Source organism: Myotis brandtii, unplaced genomic scaffold, assembly GCF_000412655.1.
Source record: "Myotis brandtii unplaced genomic scaffold, ASM41265v1 scaffold1190, whole genome shotgun sequence".
NCBI classification, from domain to species: Eukaryota; Metazoa; Chordata; class Mammalia; order Chiroptera; family Vespertilionidae; genus Myotis; species Myotis brandtii.
The window spans coordinates 82,928-102,951 of NW_005354133.1; the positions used below are offsets into that span (position 1 = coordinate 82,928).

General features: G+C 36.8%; 1 protein-coding gene across 1 annotated transcript in view; it reads right to left on the reverse strand.

Annotated features, from left to right (window-relative positions):
• Positions 1-9,633: 9,633 nt before the first annotated feature.
• LOC102263973 (protein FAM19A2) overlaps positions 9,634-20,024 on the reverse strand; it is a 72,305-nt gene continuing 61,914 nt past the window's right edge. Inside the window, exon 4 of the mRNA XM_005858513.2 lies at positions 9,634-11,754. Within this exon, the coding sequence (XP_005858575.1) occupies positions 11,743-11,754 (12 nt within the window). The 3' untranslated portion in view covers positions 9,634-11,742. The remainder of the gene's footprint in view (positions 11,755-20,024) is intronic.

A 20,024-nucleotide genomic window follows, 5' to 3' on the forward strand; every position in this document is an offset into this window, starting at 1 on the left:
GCAACAAATCTTACTTCAAATATCAGAGAGTCAACCCTCAGTAACAACCAATGAATTCTATTTCAAAACTTGTAGCTTGACTGATTTGAACCTGGATAGATATTTATTCACTCTGGTAGTTGTCATTGGTGAAGAAATGAAAGTTTCCATTATCTTAATGTCCTCATATTTTACCCTTTGACTAATAATATAAAAGTATTTTTAAAATAAATGTATTAGTTGGGAAACTGCTCGATAATATTGATGATGATAATAATGGCAACTTATCTGCCAGAACCTGCTTGACACTAATTGTTTTAGTAAATTCTCACAACTTCATACTCTCTTGCCCTTACTTTATAGATGAGAAAATTAGGACTTGGAGACCATAAATCACTTGTGTGAAGGAACTGGAACCCATGTCATTCTGATTGCAAACTCTAAGCTCTGAACCACTAACCACACCTCTGTCTTTTACTGTCTTCTTCCATAGAAAGTGAGAGATTATAGTTACAGAAAATTCAGTAGCATCCTCTCTTCTACAAAAGAATGAAGATTTCTGAAACTCACTAACTAGACTTTCAATACTGAAAAGGAAAATTAGAGAAGACACCCCCTCTGGCCAGGAAGCTAGTAAATATTTAATTTCAATTGAGAATACCTTTGTGCTTTGGTTTAAGAAAGTGAGAATTATGTCACTTACTGCACAAAAGAGCAGCATTTACTATTTCTGGGAAGCTGTTTGCAGAAGAACTTTTAGATTATAAATACACTATCACACAGCATTTTCTACCAATGGCATCATTGTTTCCCTCCATATGTTCTTCCTGTAGGTGTCTAATGAGTCCCTACATATGAAAAATGGCAAGGAAATCTATCTGAGGAATAATTTCGGTAACTGTGGCATATGGAGACATTGTTTTCCAGTCCATTTGCCATGATTTCTAGGCAAAGCAGCAAGCTTACCTGGTGGTAGAGGCTAGAACAGTTGTCATCCCCCCTGCTTGTAAGTTCTGCTGTGTTCCCACTTGCAAACTACAGGATATTCTTTTTGGCTTTGTGTTGACAATGATAGTGGAGAAAAGGCAAAATTTCTGTCAGAATTTGAGGACATACTTTCTCTCGTCTGTTCCATAGTCAACATTTTTCTGCCACTCAGCTCAATCCATGATGATATGAAAGGAATCGTTAGGACTTTTGCGTTAGGCTCAGTTAACTCTGCACCATTTATAAAACTCTCTTGTATTTCTGAGTGTTTTATGTAAGCTCCTCTGAACACTTGTGAGGATTTGGCAGACTGACAGGTTTTGTTTCAATAAAGACATTCCCCAATGTATAACTCTACTTTTCTTCCACGCATTTAGAGGGGACCCTCATACATTTTAGACAAGGTGGTAGAGAGATGTAACGTAGTAAGAAGTGACTCTCCACACCCTCTTTCTTTCCAGATCCTTAAAGGTAGTGATTGTACAATTTACTACTTCTCCCACATTCCAGCTGCACAGACATATTTTCACTCATCACTTTACTTATTCACAAGCATTATTGAGCGCACTCCTAGACTGAGCAACTCAATACTGCCTTACATCACACTTCTGTGTGTTCGGTGCTGCCTACTATTATATATACATTTACTTTACTGATTATATGCCAATCCCCAGTTTGGACTTTGGTGTTTAGCCATTAATAGAGTTGACACCATTAACACATTATTCATTCAGGTCTATATTGTGGTTCAATTATTCACGCAAGTGGCTAACTAATCCAGCTTTTCTTTCCTTCTCTCTGTCTCTCCCCATCTTCCTCTTTTACTCTCCCCATCTCCCTCTTTCCCTCACATTTCATCATTGAAACCAGCAGGAATATGCATCTGCTACTTGCCAGACACTGTTTTATGATTTGGAGAAACCATGCTGAAGAAAATGAAATCTTACTTTCCTGGGTTTACATTTGAGTCAAAATGGGGAGGAAGATATAAAGGCAATGTAATTAAACTGATAATATCATATTTTGATGAAAACTTTAAGGAAAATGAAATATAGCTAAGTGGTGGAGTGAGTGGACAGAGGAGGGTGTTGCCTACTTTAGAAAGGGTAGTTTGGAAGTGTGGCTCTTAGGAGGAAACATTTGAGAAGATATATGGATGACACGTAGGAAGATATCCAAGTGAAGATCTGGGGGAAGACCTTTTCAAACAGAGGGAACAGCTAGAGGAAGGAATATGGCGTTTATTTTATTTGAAGTGTGGTAGACCATTAAAGGGACTTTCTCAGAGCAGTTATTTGTTCCCTCTATATCCATTTTGTTGAGAGTTTTTATCATGAAAGAATGTTGAATTTTGTCACTTGCTCTTTCTGTACCTCTTGAGATAATCATATGATTTTTATCTTTCATTTTATTAAGGTGGTGTGTGTCACATTGATTGATTTGGGGATGTTGAACTGTCCTTGCATCCCTGGAATAAATCCCACTTGATCATGGTGTATGATCCTTTTAATGTGTTATTGAATTTGGTTTGCTAGTAATATGTTAAGATTCTTTGGCATTTATGTTCATCAGGGATTTGGGCCTATAATTTTCTTTTCTACTAGTGTCTTTTTCTGATTTTGTTACCAGAGTAATGTTGGTCTTGTAAAATGAGTTTGGAAGTGTTTCCTCCTCCTCTTCTTTTTTTTTTTTTAGGAGAGTTTGTTATTAGTTATTCTTTAAATGCTTGCTTTAATTCAACAGTAAGCCAACTTGTACTCAACATTTGATGTGGGGGGGGGGAGGTTTTGGATTACTGATTGAAACTTCTTATAGTTACCAGTCTGTTCAGATTTTCTATTTCAGTCTTGGGAGGTTGTACGTTCCTAGGAATTGGTCTATTTCCTCTAGGTGTCCAATTTGTTGGTATATAATTGTTGATAGTACTCTCTTATGAACGTATGTATTTTGTGGTATCTATTGTGATGTATCCTCTTTCATTCATAATTTTGAGTACTCAAATAGTAAACCTCCAATTCTATTTCCTTATTATACTGGGCATGAATCTTTGATTAAATAGGTTAGAATCTTATATGTGCCTTACTGAAAGTGCAAAATTAGAATCTAGTTTTTAAAAAATGTCCCCAGGTTACTCTAAATGATCACTATCTTTCAAGGATAGCCCCCATGAAATAAACAAAACATACTATTGGCCAAACATTACAAGTTTTTAACCTCAATAACTACGATTCTATGCTTAGAATACAGTATTTGCTTAAATTTATAAACGCTTAAAGGATAACGTGTTTCCATTTGTAACAATATTAAAAACTTGTAAGAACCACAGTGTCACAGGATGCTGTTTTGATTAACAATGCGGTGTTAGAGCTCTCACTGATAGAAGATGTTATGTAGATTTTGCCAACAGCATCCAGGGCCATGGATCCTCTCTGGTACATTCTAATAATGATCGTAATATTAGAACGTATTTATCTAGCAGTTTTAACTTTGCAGAGAATTAAGCAGTCTTTCACTTAATCTTTCCAATAGTCCTGGGCAGCAGAGAAAAAGATATTATTATTTATCTTTCACAGATGAGAAAATTGAGGCTCAAAGGGGTTAAGCCATTGGTTTGCCCAGGGTCAGAACTTATAAGTTCATGGCCTGATTCTCTGCAGTGCCGTCATCTAGTACCGAAATCATAAATCAAAAACCTGTCACTCTTATTCTTTATAGTTCTTTGAAACAAAGCAGGAGGCAAATGCCTCTTTCCCAATGGACTCAGCAGAGCTTCTGTTTACAGTTGTGCCAGAGGAACACTGCACAGCTCTAGGGACTGACATTCACATAGTGGTGTATGTAAAGGGTGTCCCAAAAATCACGCAAGAAGTGATTTTGATAGAAAACACAGGTTTATAATTAAAAATTGTAAACTTTTATTGATTCATAAAGTATACAGTATAGGGTTATGTATGGAATAGATATCGGGTAAATGGCCTTTATCATGTCGCGATAGTGAGCACCACTAACTGTTATTGCCTGAGCAGCCGCATTTTCGAAGAAGAATGGTCCGATGATGCCTCCAGCCCCAAATCCGCACCAAACAGTGACACATTGTGGATGCATTTGTTTCTCAACAATCACTCGTGGATTTTCTGAACCTCAAATGTGACAATTTTGTCGATTAACCAAGCCATCAAGATGAAAATGAGCCTCATCGAAATTCAGCCACATTTATGCAAAACGGTCATGGAAAATTTCAACAAAAGAGTGCGTATGTGCCAGCAAAGCCCTGGAGGCCATTTACCCGATATCCTATTCCATACGTAACCTTATACTGTATACTTTATGAATCAATACAAAATTTACAATTTTTAATTATAAACCTGTGTTTTCTATCAAAATTACTTCTTGCGTGAATTTTAGGACACCCTTTAAATGGTGCTCCCTGAAATCCTGTGCAGGGCCCAACCTGTGTGGCCCATGAGGCGCATACAAAGAAACTAGTTTCATTGATCCAAAAGCCTAAGTCAGGAGCAGCAAGCAGCGGGAGAATTGACATCCCGATTTCCATTTCATTGTGTGGTTTCACAGCAAAGAAGAACCAAAATGAAATCAAAAGTAACTTTAAGAGGAAATCTGTCACTCAGGTTGAATTTTCTCTTAGTTGAAATTCATCCTGTCCATATACAATGGAACAGAATGACATTTGATTGAACTGACCGGGAAAGAAAGTGACAGGATATATCCGGATTCGGGCTCTCAAATTTGGTTTATTGTTTAGTGCAGCAACCCCTGAAATTAAATGAACACATACAGGAGATTCATCATAATGCCATCTGTGGAATCATGTTATAGTGCTATTACAAAGTCCTCCCGCAGTTAAACTCCCAAGATGGGCGTGATATTCTGCAAAATAGCACATTGCATTGAAGTGAGCCTGCAACTTTTGCCCCCCCCACATTTCTCCACTTAAATTCAAAATCTTGTAATTGGATTTTTAAAAGCTCCCGTGAAGTAATTATCTATAATCCATTCCCAAGTATTCTTTCTCAATAATCCTGTAAGAGACACAAAGAGATATCACATACCCTTCCCTTTACAACTGCAACTCGGTTCTCTTTGAAACAAGATACTGCAAGTTGTCTTTTTAAAAAAGAAAAATGACCATTTTCAAAAACTAAATAGGAATTACAAGACAAGAAATGAGGCCTAATGTATAGGCTGAGGTGAAATGAGGAGGACCAAATAAGTTACACAATACCATTAGGAATGCTACAAGAAATAATTAAGCCAACAAAAATGTTTAAGTGCCTATTAGTGTTAGAGATGTTGGCACCATACATCATTAGCTATCATGAGGGAACACTGTCGAAATTCAAAATTTCCTAAAATCAGTTTTTAAAAGTTAGCATAGAAGAAATGCACAAATAAAGCACTGAAAGTGAAAATAAAAGGCGACCAGTGCTGTCACATTTTTAGTAAAGTAACTGACATTCTGTCAGTGAAATAGCAACAGATTGTTTATATATTCCAGGACAAACAACTTTTAAATTGCAATTGTGTTTCCTAAGGCTTCAAAGTTTTAAAAAATGTTTTCCATGAGAACTCACCAGCAAAGACCCTCAGCAGTGATTTGGTAACACCTTTCTGCTATTTAGCAGCTTGGGAATTATGAGAAGCTATTTGATCCCTCGGATTGTTTAGCTGGGACATTTTTGATGCAGAAAACAAAAATGATTAATGTGATATTTGCACTACAAATCACAATCATGCTTCATTTGCCAGAATCTTCCCTAACAGCTGATACTCAGATTTAGGGTGATAGGAATAAGTTAGTCAACAAGAAGCAAACTCAGTTATTAGTAACTATGTATATGTAGTGCATTAAATGTTACAATGATTCTTTTAATAAGCAATGTCTTGCCCTGGCCAGGTGGCTCACATGGTTGGAGCATCCCAAAAGTTTGTGAGTTCAATTCTCTCTCTCTCTCTCTCTCTCTCTCTCTCTCTCTCTCTCTTTCTCTCTCTCTCTCTCTGACACACACACACAGTAACTGAGGATTATTGTTTTAGGTTGCTATTTTTGGAGTTGTCTATCACACAGCAGTGGGTAACTGACACATCACGCTAAATCTCTTGATGAGGGAACACAACAGAAGAAAACCCCATTTTAGATGAAAAGTCAAACATAAACCCTTAATATAGAATATACACAATTTGTTAAAGTCCTTTTGTAACATACTCAAGCATTACTGAGGTTCCTAATTATTAATATGGCCTACCCTCATCTAAATAATAGACTTCTTCCTGGCTGGGTAGCTCAGTTAGTTAGAGTATCTTCCCACTACATCATGGTTATGGGTTTGATACCTGGTCAGGGTACATACATAAATCAACCACTGAATGCATAAATAAGTGTAACAACATCTCTCTCTCTCTCTCTCTCTCTCTCTCTCACTGCTATGAGTAGCAGGTGGGAATATCATTTGAAAAGTAGGTAAAGCTTACCACTTAATTTTTTTCACTGCATCTAACACAGTTCTTGGCACATGGAAGGAGAAATGTTTGTTAATGAATAATGGATCTCTCCTTATTCCTCATCCCAGGCCCCTAGCATTATTGCCCTTGGCCTCACTTTTAAATTTCTCTCCAGCTTCCTTCATCTTTGTTCATTAATCTCACAGAAGAAATGTTATTCCACTCACACTAATCATTCCACTTAATATTCTCAACCCCACCTATTTCTTCTTCCTCCAGGATTTTAATTCACCTCTTCCTTTATCATTTTCTCATTCTCTACTGCAGTGATGGTGAACTTTTTGAGCTCGGAGTGTCAGCATTTTGAAAAACCCTAACTTAACTCTGGTGCCATGTCACATATAGAAATTTTTTGATATTTGCAACCATAGTAAAACAAAGACTTATATTTTTGATATTTATTTTATATATTTAAATGCCATTTAACAAAGAAAAATCAACCAAAAAAATGAGTTCGCATGTCACCTCTGACACGTGTGTCATAGGTTCACCATCACTGCTCTACTGCCTCCTTGCACTCATCCTATAACTCTTTCTGTCCTCTCCTGTCAGAAGAAAAAACATTTTTACTCAGCCTGTCACTAAGGTTACTCTTTACCTACAGTGTAGCCACTTAATTTTAGAAAATAAAATTATTTAAACGTAATGCCTCTATGTCTTCCTCTTCGATTTAACACATATATCAGCAGGTCCCCAAACCTTTCATATCATATATATTCTTTTCTATCAACATGATTTTACATGATTGCAGAGCAAACAGAACTGTGACATCTTTCACAGTTGAAGAACTACCATTTAATAAATATTTACTATGCATTGGATACTATGTTAAACACTTTTACATATATTATTCATCAATTATTCAAAATAATCCTGTGAGGTAAAATATTTTCATTTGACAAATAAGGATACTGAAGCTTAATTTTTCTCGTGTTCATCTATTTATGACCTCAGAATCGTTCACCTTGTAAGTCTCAGTAGTCAGGTACAAGTCGATACTCACCCGTGTACTAATCAACTCCAATGATTGCTCTTTGACTCAGGGTCTAGCATGTACCAACACTGCTTTGCTGAAGGTCACCAAAGACTTACCAATTACCTCTGCATTGTTCACATCCCATTAGATTTGCTATGGGATTTTGTCCTGCTTATTCCTCATACATTATAAGGCTACCCCTGCCTTCATCGGTTTCTTTTTTCTTCCCACTCCTAGCTCCTTAACCCCTTCCTCCCTCTCTCCCTTGCAATATGTATGTGTGTATGTGTGTGTATATTTATATATTTCTCCCATATTAAGAAAAATGCACCCTTCCAATTCTGCCTGCCCTGCATAACCACTGCCCTTTTCTTTTCACTCCTCAATGAATGAGACATTTACCTTATTATTTCCACTTTCAAATCTCTCATTCATTCTCCAACCTACTAAACTCAGTTTTACAATAAGCACTTCATGAAACTGCTCTTTCCATGACCAACAATAATCTCTCATTAAAAATCAAATAAAAATTGCTCACTTCCTATCTCACATGACCTTTTTGAAAGTATCATTGGCACTTTAAACTCAATATGTTTAAACAATAAACTTGTGGTCTCCACTTGCCACGCAGTTTGCTTTTCATTCATGTTTTTATCTTATATTTAACTGAAGCTCTATAACCCTATTTTAGTAGGTTCAGGACCTTATGGAGTTCTCATCCACATTTCCCTTTCACTTACCCAATCTTTTCACCCAACTCCTGATTTCTACTTTGGAAAACCCCTTAATTAGTGGTTCTTAACCATAGATGCTTAAAATATCCTGGAGAGCTTTTAAAAAAATACTCATAACCAGCACTGGCCAGCATGCTCAGTGGTTAGAGCATTGGCCTGGGCACCAGAGGGGTCATGGGTTCGATTCCCAGACAAGGGCACATACCTGTGTTGCAGGCCCACATTATCTCTCCCCTGGAATGTTTTAGTCCCTTTTATGTTTACTTTTTGTAGTCTTTCACAGTGTAAGTCAATGCGGTATAGAAGAAATCTGGTATCTACTGTTTTTGAAGGCATTCTATATACAAAACAAAAGAGGAAGAAGAAAAGGAAGAAAGAACAGAAGAATAGAAAGAAAGGCAAATAGACAAACTCGTACCTTAGTAAAAATAGTAATGATCTATGAGTTCTCTATGTGGGTAAGGGGAGCAAGAGATGCCCAGTATACGTCTTCCCAACTTTTCAGTTTCTCTAAGCAAAGTATCTGCCATCATTCTAATTCTCTCAACTTGAGTCCAAATGAGAGATAATAAAAAATACTAGTTGATATATTTGCATAAATTACTCTTTAAAATTGATGTATCTTCTATAAATTGAAAAAAAAAACTTTTTAAAAGTCCCATTTAATCATTGTGCTATTAGCTGCAGTGTATTATCAAAAGTCACAATCCACCTGTATAGCATTAGTAGAGTAGCACAGGACTTGCCGATGCAACTAAAGAACAGGATTAAACTCAACTATAGACACAGATTCTCAGATCTCCTCTTACCCATCAAAACTAATACCAAACTTAAAATCATATACATGATAATATCTGGTGTTAAAACTAGAAGCTTTTATGTGTTAAGGCAACAAGAGTATATAAAAATAAAATAAAATCTATAGAATGTTATTCCAAAAATAGAGAACCTAAAAAATTAATTAGTTACTCATCCATACATACTCTCATACTCCAATCCACATCCTGGCATAGTATAGTGGATAGGTACCACATTGCTCAAAGGGGATAAGATCTCTCACGCACATAAACACACACAAAGTGCATGTGAAAACTGGAGAAATCTGAATAAGGTCTGTGTTTGAGTTAATAGTATTATTCTGCCAATATCATGGCCTTGGTTGACAATGGTTTCATAAGATGTTATCACTGGGGGATGACAGAGAAAGGGCACACGGAGTCCTCTGTGCTATTTTCATAACTTCTTGTGAATCTTAAACTATCAAATATTGGGACCTGTGTAAATGGCAAGACTTGCCATGGATTTCCATTTTATAAAAATTGAAGAAATTATGTCAGTTTCCACATGAATTCAAAGGTTTTCCTGGATTGTAACTGAAGTGCTTTTAAAATAAAACCCTAGAAAACAGATTCTCAAAATGTAATTCATGAAAGAGACTCTATTTTATATCCCAATTTTATTCACTTTTCTGAATAGTCACAACAGTATTCTATTGGGGATAATCTAGTTAGTATATTTGAAATTCCATTTATTTTTTCTATTGATATGCATGTATTACACATATATAGTACAGAATTTTCAGTGTTGTTTTAAAGAACATGGTTTAATAAATGAGAGGCATGATCTATAATTTCAAACCAATCTAGGACAAATTTGTAATTTCCAAAGTAATATGGTTTTCTTCTTTGTTACAAACAAATTAATGATATAATTGATGCAGAAACTCCAGCACAACTGTTATTCCTGTCTTAACATTTATACAGTATTGAACCATTGCAAAATCCATGTGGAGCCATCTAGTTTTATGTATAATTAAAATAAAAGGAGTAAGTCATTTCATTGACTTATAGGGCAGTATACTTTAGTTCAATGTCAAAAGCATACTTTACAAATTTAACTTTTAACAAATTTTACCACTTTTAGTTGTTTTGCCCAGAAAAGTTTCTATCAGTCTTTGAAAGTTGTTATCAACTAACAGACCGAAAGTCTTCAGGCGGCTCAGCCTCCATCATGGAAACCAACATATACCTAATTGGCCACGTCAGTGAGTTTTAGAAACACAAAAGATGTCCACACCTTCTCTAACATAATGGGATTTCTAATAGGACAATTTCTGAAGTATCTTCCTATTAGTCTAAGATGAGTAAAACACAGAAGTCCCTCCATTTACATTCCTTCAAACTGTAAGTTTGCACAATATTATTACAGAATAGCTTTGCAATTTCCATTCTTCTCTCCCTTCACATCATAAATGAAACAAAATAAATGTAGTATAAAAGTATACATTCTGTAATAACTTAGGAAAAAGGGTACATACATGTTTAAGGCCTTTAAATATTTATATGATTTTCCTATAGAACTGAAAACCACAAATGTTAAAATTACTACAAAAATGTGAGCAAAAAATAACCTAAGAAATTGTTCAAATGGGACAACTATAAGCAAATATTTATAAATTTGAGACCAAAGAAAATGACGATTTATTTTATCTACAGACTGGACAAACAGCATTCAAACAGTCCTTGGGATCGAGCAAGAGACAGTCTTCTAAAATGAGATCGAAAGAACAGTGTTGAAATGTAATAAATGTAAATGAATAACTTTCAAGCTAAGAAATCAGAAACCCACATGCATCCCTGGCAATTTTTGAAACTGAAGGCTACCTAATGCAATACTTGACTGCTCACTGCTGATTTCTGTGAAGGAAAAGAGTAAACATGAAAAGGAAAGAGAACAGCCCACTTAAAAAAAAAGAAAGAAAGGAAGAGTGCTCTAGAGGTACAAAATAGTATACAATGAAAATGGTAATTCAGTTCTAACTACTACCTATTTAACTGACAGAGAGCTGCAGTAGTGTGTTAGCCTTGGGGAAACATGTCAGCTAGTCTATACATTCTTAGGTGATTGATGTATTCGGATAAGTATTACTTGCCAACAATAATTATTATCAATGGATATATTTTTCCATTCCTTTAACAAAAGCAACTTTAAGATGTTAAAACATGTAGGCTTTCAGAGCTCCAAGATTAGGATACAAATAAAATGATCTCAGTCCACACCATGCCAGAGAAGTTTGCAAAGGAAATGTCACTAAAGCCATATACAGTCCCACTAGCCACTGAACACAGGACCAGACCCAGGAACACAGCCATGACAGAAGGCCAGTGCATTTGGGAGACTTTCAGGAACAAGAAAAGCAGTCACATTTGGAGCCAGGAGCCCAAAATGCGAGTGTCTCTGACATCGCCCGGAAACACCAACTCTTCAGATGACGACTTCAAATTCTTTTAGGAAGTGCAATTTTACAAGTTGAACACAGTTCAAATCTGATGAAATCTTCATGACACAGAAGTTCATGTCTGACTTTTTTAAAGTCTTGATTTCAAGAAGATGCTGATTACGAGCCATAAAATCCCTTGGAAACAAGAGTCTGGAGTGCCTCTTCAGAGCAGTATAAAAATCTTCCTTCAAGACCACCAGAGAAGTTAAGTTTCTGTGCATATGTTCAATGTAACCAGCCTTGAGGGTCGTTTGATTTATTCTTAGTTAATGGGTTACCTACAAAGGAAGAAGAAAATATAATAATTTCATAAAATAGCTATAATCTTAAGTCCCCAAAGACAATTTAGTATTAGAAGTTAATCTATCATTCAAAATGCTGGGATGTGCTCTACGAAATTGCTGAATTTTAAAAGACTACCACATTCAGGTGTTCCCAGCTTATTAAAAGTTACACCTACATTTTTTCCCTTTATCATTTCACAATATTTCTAGAACCACTTGCAGAATTATCTAAATGACTTCAACTGTGACCGGGAAACTCTCAACAGGTGATGCTATCCCTCTCAGACCCAAAGAATGAGTCAGGAATGCCTGTTCTTTGCACAGGTTTGGAGGACATGATCCAAAGACCATAAACACATCATCCCAGCCCTTGGGAATGGACTCCATAAAATCCATTCTTGAAATAGATTAAAAATTGAGTGCTTATTTGACTTAAATTATATATCAGGAAAATTAATTATTCATGAAGGTGTTCGGAATTGCCTAACAGTCCCTTTCCAGCAATGGTTGTAACAAAAATGGAATTCTTAAAAATTATTCTGGATACTTTGATTCCATTCCAATTAGTGACATAGTTATTTCTCCTTTCATAAAACATTTACAAAATGGCTACTTTTCTTTTGCTTTGTTTTTGTTGTGTTTTTAATCAACTATGAAAAAGAGAAACATCGAACAAACACAAAAATAAAACTTCCTCTAGATCAGCGGTTCTCAACCTGTGGGTCGCGACCCCTTTGGCAGTTGAACAACCCTTAGGGGTCACCTAAGACCATCCTGCATATCAGATATTTACATTACAATTCATAACAGTAGCAACATTACAGTTATGAAGTAGCAACGAAAATAATTTTATGGTTGGGTCACATGAGGAACTGTATTTAAAGGGCCAGAAGGTTGAGAACCACTGCTCTAGATTCTGTTCTACCAGAGCTAGTCTCAAATTATACCACAAAAGGAAGGTGTAAAATTCACAAATTCCTTTGTGTCTCTGTGGTGGGCCCTCATTCCCAGGGAAGGAGCCTCTGTCTGTACATTTGAAAGTCCTTACTACAGTGCACAGAGGAACTCTGGGAGGAAGTGAACTTGGGATGGGAGGTTACAAACACATAGGTAAAGGGCCCCCTGACCTCTGGAGATTCTAGGAGCAGGGGAGCAGGTAGGGCAGCAGCTCACTATCAGTTTGCCATTCAGTGGTCAGGTGCTGTGCATGGCTTCCATTTTGAGTGTCAGTGTAAGAAGAACATGGGATGGGAATAGGACTATTTCCATGGACATTGTGCCACAGACCACTAGTGGAGATCACTGATGAGTGTGAAAAATATGAACATGTTATTATTACAAACTTTCTTGCTAAACATTAATTCAACAAATCTTTGATTTCCATAGGCTGAAAAAGATCCACCTGCCTCTTCTGAAAGTTCTTAGTAGGAAAAATTATGAAGCATAATATAAGATCATATTTCTAAAACGAGTGGTTGGAATGACAGGAAAAGAGAGGAAGTGATACAGAGTGGGAGGGGAAAAGATTGCTAGAGAACAAATGGCTTAGCCTCAGCAGGGACACAGCATAGGCAACTGGAGGGATGTGGTGTCATGACTGTGAAAGTGAGGGCATGTCCTCTTGAGTCACTTCAAGCCCAGTTCCTAAGTCATCTATTGGTGGGTATGATAGATGCATTCTTCATTCCAAGCTAAGCTAAGTACTTCATTTTGCTGCTTTATGTAAATCTCAGGAGTGATACTCTCAACTAATTATATTTTAAAGCTTTGTTTTCAAATAATTTTAAAAATAGGCATCCAACTCGACAGTACAATACACTGGCTTATGTACCTAGAACAAATTTCTTCTCTATCTCGGTAGAGAAAATACATATGTATACATGCAAACATATAAACACATATAATTATACAATCCTACCATCAGGAACAGGGGTCCTCAAACTATGGCCCGCGGGCCACATGCGGCCCATAGAAAACGTTTATCTGGCCCGCCGGGTGTTTTTGCCGCCGCTGCCTGCCCTGCTTAGCAGCCAACTCATCCCGGGCCCGCAGTGCGCATGTGTGGAATGTCTGAGGGACAGTGAACTGGCCCCCTGTTTAAAAAGTTTGAGGACCTCTGATCAGGAATATCATAAGCATATATTCTCATTACACTCAGTTTTTATCAGCTAAAATAATTGCTAGAAAACCAAAATGTCAACCTGACTAAAAGAAGTAATTATTGAAATAAGCATGGATTGAAACATAATTAAGGAAATTTTTTCACACTCTAATTGTATAAAATATTCTTTGTTTATTAATCCTAAATATATTCTAGCATGTTTTATGTGGTGAAGAGTAGGGCATAAGTTGTTTCTAATATCAGATGAAAGTGGACAATTGTTTTAGATTGGATTTTGATCAGAAGGTCATGTGGTTCAGCATTCTGGATTTCAGTCAGTGTGGCAATAATACTGTTCACACTGGATGTGTCATGCAACCTCTGGGAGCTCAGTTTTTCCATATGTACAAGGGGGGGTGGGATCCTGTTAACCTCACAGAGTGCTGTGAGGATCAAATATTATGTTATGAAAACACCCAGCTTTGAAGACTGAAGTACTATAAAAACAAAAATTTTAGAGTTTTGTTTTGTTTTTTTAACTGCATACATTTTTAACAAGAGAGCCACTAAAAGTAGAATGAAAGAATCACACTAACAACAAGTCAGAGGATTAATTTAGGGAATTCAAACAAAGACTAAGTAATAACTTGCCCTTTTCAATGTAGTTATAAATACAAATGTATTTACCCTCCCTGACAACCTCCAGATTTTGTAGCAAATGAAATGGCAAAACAAAAGATTTTAAAAATTACAGAAGTCTAGAGGCCTGGTGCACGAATTCTTCCACCAGTGGGGTCCCTCGGCCTGGCCTGCGGGATCAGGCCGAAACTGGCTCTCCAACATCCCCCAAGGGGTCCTAAATTGTGAGAGGGTGCAGGTCAGGCTGAGGGACCCCACCTGTGCACGATCAGGGCCGGGGAGGGATGTGGGAGTTTGGCCAGCTGGGGAGGGACCACAGGAGGGCTCCAGGGCATGTCTGGCCCATCTTGCTCAGTCCTGATCTGCCAGAAGCCAGCAGCAAGCTAACCAACCAGTTGGAGCATCTGCCCCCTGGTGGTCAGTACATGTCATATCAAGCAGTTGAGTGGCCTTAGCATATCATTAGCATATTACACTTTGATTGGTTGAACAGCCGACCAGGCAACCGGACATTTAGCATATTAGGCTTTTATTATATAGGATGCTTCTGAATATAGGTACATTATCACCAGTTTTCATCACCTAATATGTAAGATCCAAATAACATCCTATATAATAAAAGGCTAATATGCAAATCAACTGAATGGCTGAACGACTGGTCACTATGACGTGCACTGACCATCAGGGGGCAGACGCTCAATGCAGGAGCTGCCCCCTGGTGGTCAGTGTGCTCCCACAGCGGGAGCACCGCTCAGCCAGAAGCCAGGCTCAAGGCTGGCCAGTGAGCCTCTCCTGCCTCTGTGGTACCACTAAGGATGTCTGACTGCTGGCTTAGGCCTGCTCCCCCAGGGGGCTCCCGAACTGTGAGAGGGCGCAGGCCGGGCTGAGGAACCCCCTCCTCGCCCACTGCTAAGTGCATGGATTTCCTGCACCTGGCCTCTAGTTTTAAAATAAAATTACTGTCTAAAATTTAGTGCACATAAATATAGCCTTTTTCTGATCTATATACTCATTGAATAAGTCAGGTTCTCAACCTTCCTAATGCCGCGACCCTTTAATACAGTTCCTCATGTTGTGGTGACCCCCAACCATAAAATTATTTTCATTGCTACTTCATAACTGTAATTTTGCTACTGTTATGAATCGTGATGTAAATATCTGATATGGAGGATATATTTTCATTGTTACAAATTGAACATAATTAAATCATAGTGATTAATCACCAAAACAATATGTAATTATATATGTGTTTTCCGAAGGTCTTAGGTGACCCCTGTGAAAGGGTCGTTCGACCCCCAAAGGGGTTGCGACCCATAGGTTGAGAACTGCCGGAATAAGTCTAAGGGACTCAAGTTTAAATTCTGACATGTGAGTTGGGCAAAACCAATGTCATTTTACCTTTTGTAGACTACAAACTGGCACTTCCTGTTATTGGAGAGTTGCTTGAGCAATATTAATACAATCCAACATTTAATTTTTTTTCATTTAAAAGTAATTTTTAATACACTAAATTAAGTATTGCTTTATTTTTAGAACTTAAATATTAACCTCTTTTCATTTAAGCTGTATCTTTTGCAAGAGGCCAAATTTTAAAAGTTGTACCTTCTAAGGAGGATTTTCAGCAAGTTTTCAGTAACTAAAAGCATGATGTTGTAATAAAAGCAGTTTTACAGGAGAAAATAGCATTGGCTGCCATGAATACACTGTCTTCTGGTTCTGAGGGCAATAGACATAAAATACTGCAGAGGAGAGAAATGGTCCTACAATTATGGTTGTGCCTGGAGCTTCATGCACTATAATCACTATCTCAGTAAATTTGCCTTTTCAAAGGCAATAGTTTACACAGCTGTTCTTATTTATGTAAATGTTATTTGTGTGTGTGCTGCACACCAATCAATTCATTAAGTGAATCTACTTAGCTGCTGAACAGGTACAAAATGCAATAATGATAATAATAACAATAATAAAATAATAACAGCTTTCCTAGTCACAAGCAGAAAGTTATCTTGGTAATGATTCACCAGAGTGAAGAAGCTAATCTGCTAACATTTTTTTTAAAGCACTAATTCTTTAAGATGAGAGTGTCTGTTTATCTCCCAGTCCAACAAATCTATTATAGGGCCCTGATTAGATTTCTCAAAAATGTATAATAAAATTATGTCTTTTAATTTTACTCAAAATTTATACTAAAATCATCAATTGGAATTGAGAAAAATAAACAGGTATACGGCATATTTGAAATCAAGTGAAGTCAACTATTTTATATACCTCTCATTTTATATTTTGAAGATTAAGAAATATCCTCTTGACTATCTTCAAGTTAAGATAAACTAGAAAGTCTCAAAAGGAAGAATATTCAATAACCTATTCTGTTCCCATGAGTAAAAGATGCTTTTAAAATCATTACATTTATGGAGTCTAATTATCTGCGCCCCTCTCCCGCCGGCGTTCAAGTCATGCTGACTAGGTTATCAAGGGGAGACAACATATTATGGTGAGAGTCTTAGTGTGGGCTCTGTAGCAAATCGCCTGAGATCTGATCTCTGCCTTATATAACTTTCTAACATTGTGGGGTTGAATAAATTAAACTTCCTGTGCCTTAGTCTCCCATGTATAATATGGGAAGGATATTATCAGCCCCTATAACTTTGCTACTTTGATTAAATCAGGTTGTTCCTGCAAAGTGTCTCTCCAGCTAAACGCTTTTTAAATATTAAGAGGTAGTAATTGCCAAAGAAAGACACAGAAAATGGATACATATTGGAGGGGGCATTACTTCTTATTTCTCTACAAATATTGACTTGCTCAATTAGAGTTAATTTTCTGTGTCTTATAGTAACTGATCTTGCAATTTTTTCTTTTCATATTCTTGTCACTCATAAAACTATTATATCTAGAATGAAGCACCCCTCTTTTGGAGAACTTTGGGGGAGAGATAATCTTTTCAGAAAAGGTGATACAGATCAGTGGTTAAAAAGGATGTATCTCAAAGTTAAGCTAAGCTCAGTTCTGATAACTCAGGACATGACCTTGAGTAAAACAGGTATATTAATATCTATGTCGCAGAGGTGTATGAGCTGAGAAGTTAATAGGTCAAGTGTTTAGAACGGTTCTAGGCACACAATAAGCATAGCAAGTGGTAACGATTATTCATATGCGTACGTTCCTAGAAATCTGAATGCACTGAATTCCTAGTTCTTGCCCCTAATTATTTCTGAGCACACGTGATTAGTCTTCACAGACACATAATTCCATTCTTTTTCATTCTTTGCCTTTCCAAGGGGCCAGCTACCATCAGACTTTGCATGCAGGACAAATATTTAGGAAATTAGCACTGCACTCTAACTACTTAGGCTTAAAAAATAAATAGGGAATAATGATGCCAAAACAAGATGAAGATTTGTACATTTATTTATTCATTATTGATGGTTCCTCTGATATTGTTTTTCTTTGATTTTCTGAACCTCAGTCATTCAGTTTGTCAGTTTACATAAAACTGAAATCACTGCCAAATTTCCACAGCATCAATGTGAACGTTATATCATATTAACTAAATTCACAAAATAATATGTTCTCTTCTTCAGTATGATCATTAAAATCTTATTATGAGAAACTCCTGAATAATTTTTACATTCCTGTGACTGTAATGAACCCTATACACACAATAGTAGAAGACAATGCGTTTTGAACATTACAAGTCAATTTCGTTTTTTAAAAAGCTAAATTTTCACTAGGATACCCATGTTATTAGGGAAACATTTACTTTTGGATTGATGAACATTATTTATTTAAGCAATTGGAAGGCAAGAAATATGTGGGTGGCAGGTTTAAATGCAGTGCATGTCCAATCTTTCTAGTACAGCCCCTTAGTAATATCACAAATAGGCACCATTTCAAACTAACATTCCAGTAAATAAATGCAACTTACTCAATAAAGTAAAAGGAAGAATAGAATATCTTCATCATCCTAAATGCTGATTTGAATGCATATTTCCTTGTGTGGAATATAATTGCTGCTTCACTGCAAATGTATTTTTTAATGTAGCTTTTACAAGTACATGAATTAAACTCTCACTTCACTTCTGTCTACTAAATGTGCAATTAAAACACAATTACTCTGCAGTAGCAGGTTTTCTCATTAAGTTAGAGAAAATCTGCCATTGAGCTGGTCATAACTGTACATGAATGCTCTTGTCCCATCTTAAAGCACCTTATACAGGGAGGTATTACAAAATGAAAGACACCTGTCAGTCTGGGATAATCATTCCATAGCAAGCTGACCAGGCGGTTTTTTAGGTACAAATGAAGTTACGTCAATGATATATGAATTGCCTTCATAAATATACCACCTATACAAAAAAATAAGCCTACAATTGCCTTTCAGGGTGATATGGTGATTCCAACAGCCTTGAAAGCTGTTGCATTTTCATACCACAGTTTAATTTTCCTTCCTAAGAATGGCTAGTGCTGAAATGGTCTGATCATTTACTTTAACATTTGAGGCAACAAAGGTTATCTGTTTCATGCTTCAGCTAGAGTCAGCATTTCCACGGAATGACCTTGTTATCTGTTCTATAAATTCTTTAAAAATTTAACAACCTTGAGTGATTGGGATGAAAGTCATTTCCAACAACAGAGAGCCTTTCGGTAGCTAACTGACTACATTTAGGTGTAGCTCCGTGTGGAAGCAGAAAATGGCATATAGTCCTCCTAGATTTCTGCAGAGAACCAGAACACCACACATAACTGAGGAGAGAGAGGAGGCCTTATTCTGATAAGAGTTTTATACCAGCATTACAACCTGCTAGTAGTTTTAGAAATTTGAACAAGTCACTTCATCTCTGAATCTCCAGGGTCCATACCTTCCACGAGAGTCCGTTGGATTCAGGGAGCTTCTAATTCCCTTCTATCCCCAAACTACTATGACCTTTCCTAAGAAGGACTAATTCCACATGGGATAAAACTTCATCCTGATTCCCTAAATTCATCAGTGGTATAACCTTTATGTAGACTTCTTTTTTCTAAAAAGCCTACTCATTAAATTAGAATGCAGAACTAGTCAACAGCTGTCAATGGCTTCAGCTTCCAATGCTGTGCACATGGAGATCTTGACTGGAAATAAATCTTTTGAACAGATGGACCTGCACTGTTTCTTGGAACTTTGAAGCTGTACAGTGTGCCCGCCATGAACTCTTCTAAGTGACTCATGAAAACAGATGACTGTTTGCACAGCCACTTATGCACATTCATCCACTCAGAGGCAGATCAACTGCTCCTCTCTGGATGACAGTCACTGTTAGCAAAACATTTCTCGACTTCAGTTCTGGCGGCTAATAAATTTCTTTGGGACAGTAAGAAGACTTAAAACTTTCCTGCCTCTCCTTCCCCAGACCCCCATCATGCACTTTAGTTTAGGCAGGTCAAACATGACCCCCAAATTAAGATAACTTTGAAAGACAGCAATATAATGAGACTCAGTTATGTTTCCTTCAGAAATATCAAAAATCCCTTAATATGGGAAAAT